This window comes from Cyprinodon variegatus, unplaced genomic scaffold (assembly GCF_000732505.1).
Source record: "Cyprinodon variegatus isolate N-32 unplaced genomic scaffold, C_variegatus-1.0 Scaffold80, whole genome shotgun sequence".
NCBI lineage: Eukaryota > Metazoa > Chordata > Actinopteri > Cyprinodontiformes > Cyprinodontidae > Cyprinodon > Cyprinodon variegatus.
The window spans coordinates 941,522-943,661 of NW_015150533.1; the positions used below are offsets into that span (position 1 = coordinate 941,522).

Here is a 2,140-nt window from a genome sequence, read left to right on the forward strand (position 1 = left end):
TGCAGTTGTTTTCTAGTAAAAGTCAGAAGAAACCTGGCATGACCATTTATGCAGTTTGCTCAAATATGATTTGTTGGGGGGTGAAAATATAAAAATTGGGCAGAATTTAGATTGTTGCTACAAAATCCGACATGAGTAGCATATGGCCACAAAGATCAGATCTGGATCCCTTATGCCTGCTTGTAAACATAGCCTTAGAATACATGTATGAAATCAAATGCCATGTCAATATTTTTTGCCTTTAGTAAAATAATATTTGCTTTGCATGCTTGTTACTCTTATAAACAAAAAATCTTAGATTCTTACCAAAAATAGGGTTGCCTCGGGGTGTGTTACCACCGAAAGTAAAGACATGAGAGTGGTCCGCAGTTACCACAGTCAGTGTGTCAGATTCCCTGGTAATCTGAGCAGCACGCTCAATTGCTCGATCAAACATCTCCGCTTCAGTAAGAGCCAGTTTAGCAATGCCATCATGATGTCCATGATCAATTCTACCTCGTAATAAAGTACAAGACATCATTTATCATGCACAAATAGGATTCTGAAATTACATTTTTCTAAAATGCAAGTGTGATTCATTGTGATTTTATATTCACTGGTAACTCATTATACTTATCTTCCACAAAGAGGAAGTATCCATTTGGGTTTTTCTTGAGGATCTGAATAGCTTTTTCTGTCATCTCCACAATGGATGGGTCTCGTGTGGTATTTCGGAAAACTTCAAACTTCATGTCTTTTGGTTCAAAAAGACCTAGAACCACAAATGAAAGGCTTTACCATATCAAAATTTTAAGACGTGGCTAGAGAGGAAAGATTCAGCTATGTTTAGAAGTAATGATGACATGAACATCAAAAATAGTGGCCATGTGAAAGTGCAACAAGTTAAACACCTTACATATCAGACGGCAAGGCAACACTAAGATAATAAAGACTTTGAACTCATAGCTGCCCCTGGATTACTGTTGCATAGATAATTACAGCAAGAAATATACCCTTAAGGCTTTATCTCTGTAACTGTACCTGATAATGCTGGTAAATTCACACATTACAACATGATGGTTTGACATGGCTGTAAAGATGAAGGGTAATACTTAGAGATAAAGGCATTATAGATTACTTGTATACCCACCCATAAGACGATCTGTGGTTCTTACATTTATCTCATCAAACTCTTTTTTATGCCAGACATAGTGTGATTTTTTGTTCTGAAACACATCCAAGGTCACATGTATCTGTTAGTTGCAGAGGTCAATTAAATATAGGAAAATATATCAAACTATTGCTAATTAACTGTACCGGTTTAGCATTAAGCCACACATCAATAAGGTTTATTCCATCTTTGCGGTTTCCCTTGCGAGAATTGGAAGAGGGATGCTCAGGATCTGGAGTGCCTTTTGGTGTCATGTACATCCTGCCTCCCCCTAAAATAACCTTAAAAAAAAAATTGAAAAACTTAGTGCAGAATTTCTTTGCATCATTCACCTGAAAAGCTTTACTGAATTCAAAGTATTCATTGGGAAATTTTTCATGCTGAAAGGGGGGATATTTGAAATGGAAACTGATTAGTAGCTACTTTAGGCAAAGGCATAAAGGTTTTTCTTGAAGTGACAATAAAAGAATAACATGACCAACCATAAAAAGATCAATAATAGTTAATCTTTTACAGTTGCAGGAGTCACAGTGTGCCTCAAGGCAATATACCATTTAAAGTGCTACCTGAGCTGGATAAGATAGTTTACCATTAGCTACATGTTATCTTATCTTGTCATTGCTCTTTAGGTTTGCACAGGCTTTCATAGAGGGGAGGTTTGCCTGATGGCATATTGGATAGATTATAGAGTCATGATTAAATGAGATGCATGCAAAGCAGTTGTGTGAATTTCATAATTTAAAGTGCATAGTCAAATACTGTAATCCAGGAGTGATATTAGGAAAGGCAATTGCAGACCTCCACACACTTAGCAGCAGGCGAATGTCCGCCAACACTACATTTCATGGAGAAGCTAGATTCAATGTGTGATACAGTAATATGCTGTCAGGTGTAATTTGGGCATGCAGCCAAAAAACAAAAGTAAAAGATCTTGGGATCAAAGATAGTGCCACATAGGGCCGGATCTATCAAAGGTTTGCGTGTATAAAA

General features: G+C 36.9%; 1 protein-coding gene across 1 annotated transcript in view; it reads right to left on the reverse strand.

Moving 5' to 3' along the window:
- LOC107083698 (alkaline phosphatase-like) overlaps positions 1 to 2,140 on the reverse strand; it is an 18,877-nt gene that overhangs the window by 4,184 nt on the left and 12,553 nt on the right. The window contains exons 6-9 of the mRNA XM_015373109.1: positions 1,297 to 1,431; positions 1,130 to 1,205; positions 617 to 751; positions 307 to 498 (exon numbers count right to left, since the gene is read on the reverse strand). Coding sequence (XP_015228595.1) covers positions 307 to 498; positions 617 to 751; positions 1,130 to 1,205; positions 1,297 to 1,431 — 538 coding nt within the window. The remainder of the gene's footprint in view (positions 1 to 306; positions 499 to 616; positions 752 to 1,129; positions 1,206 to 1,296; positions 1,432 to 2,140) is intronic.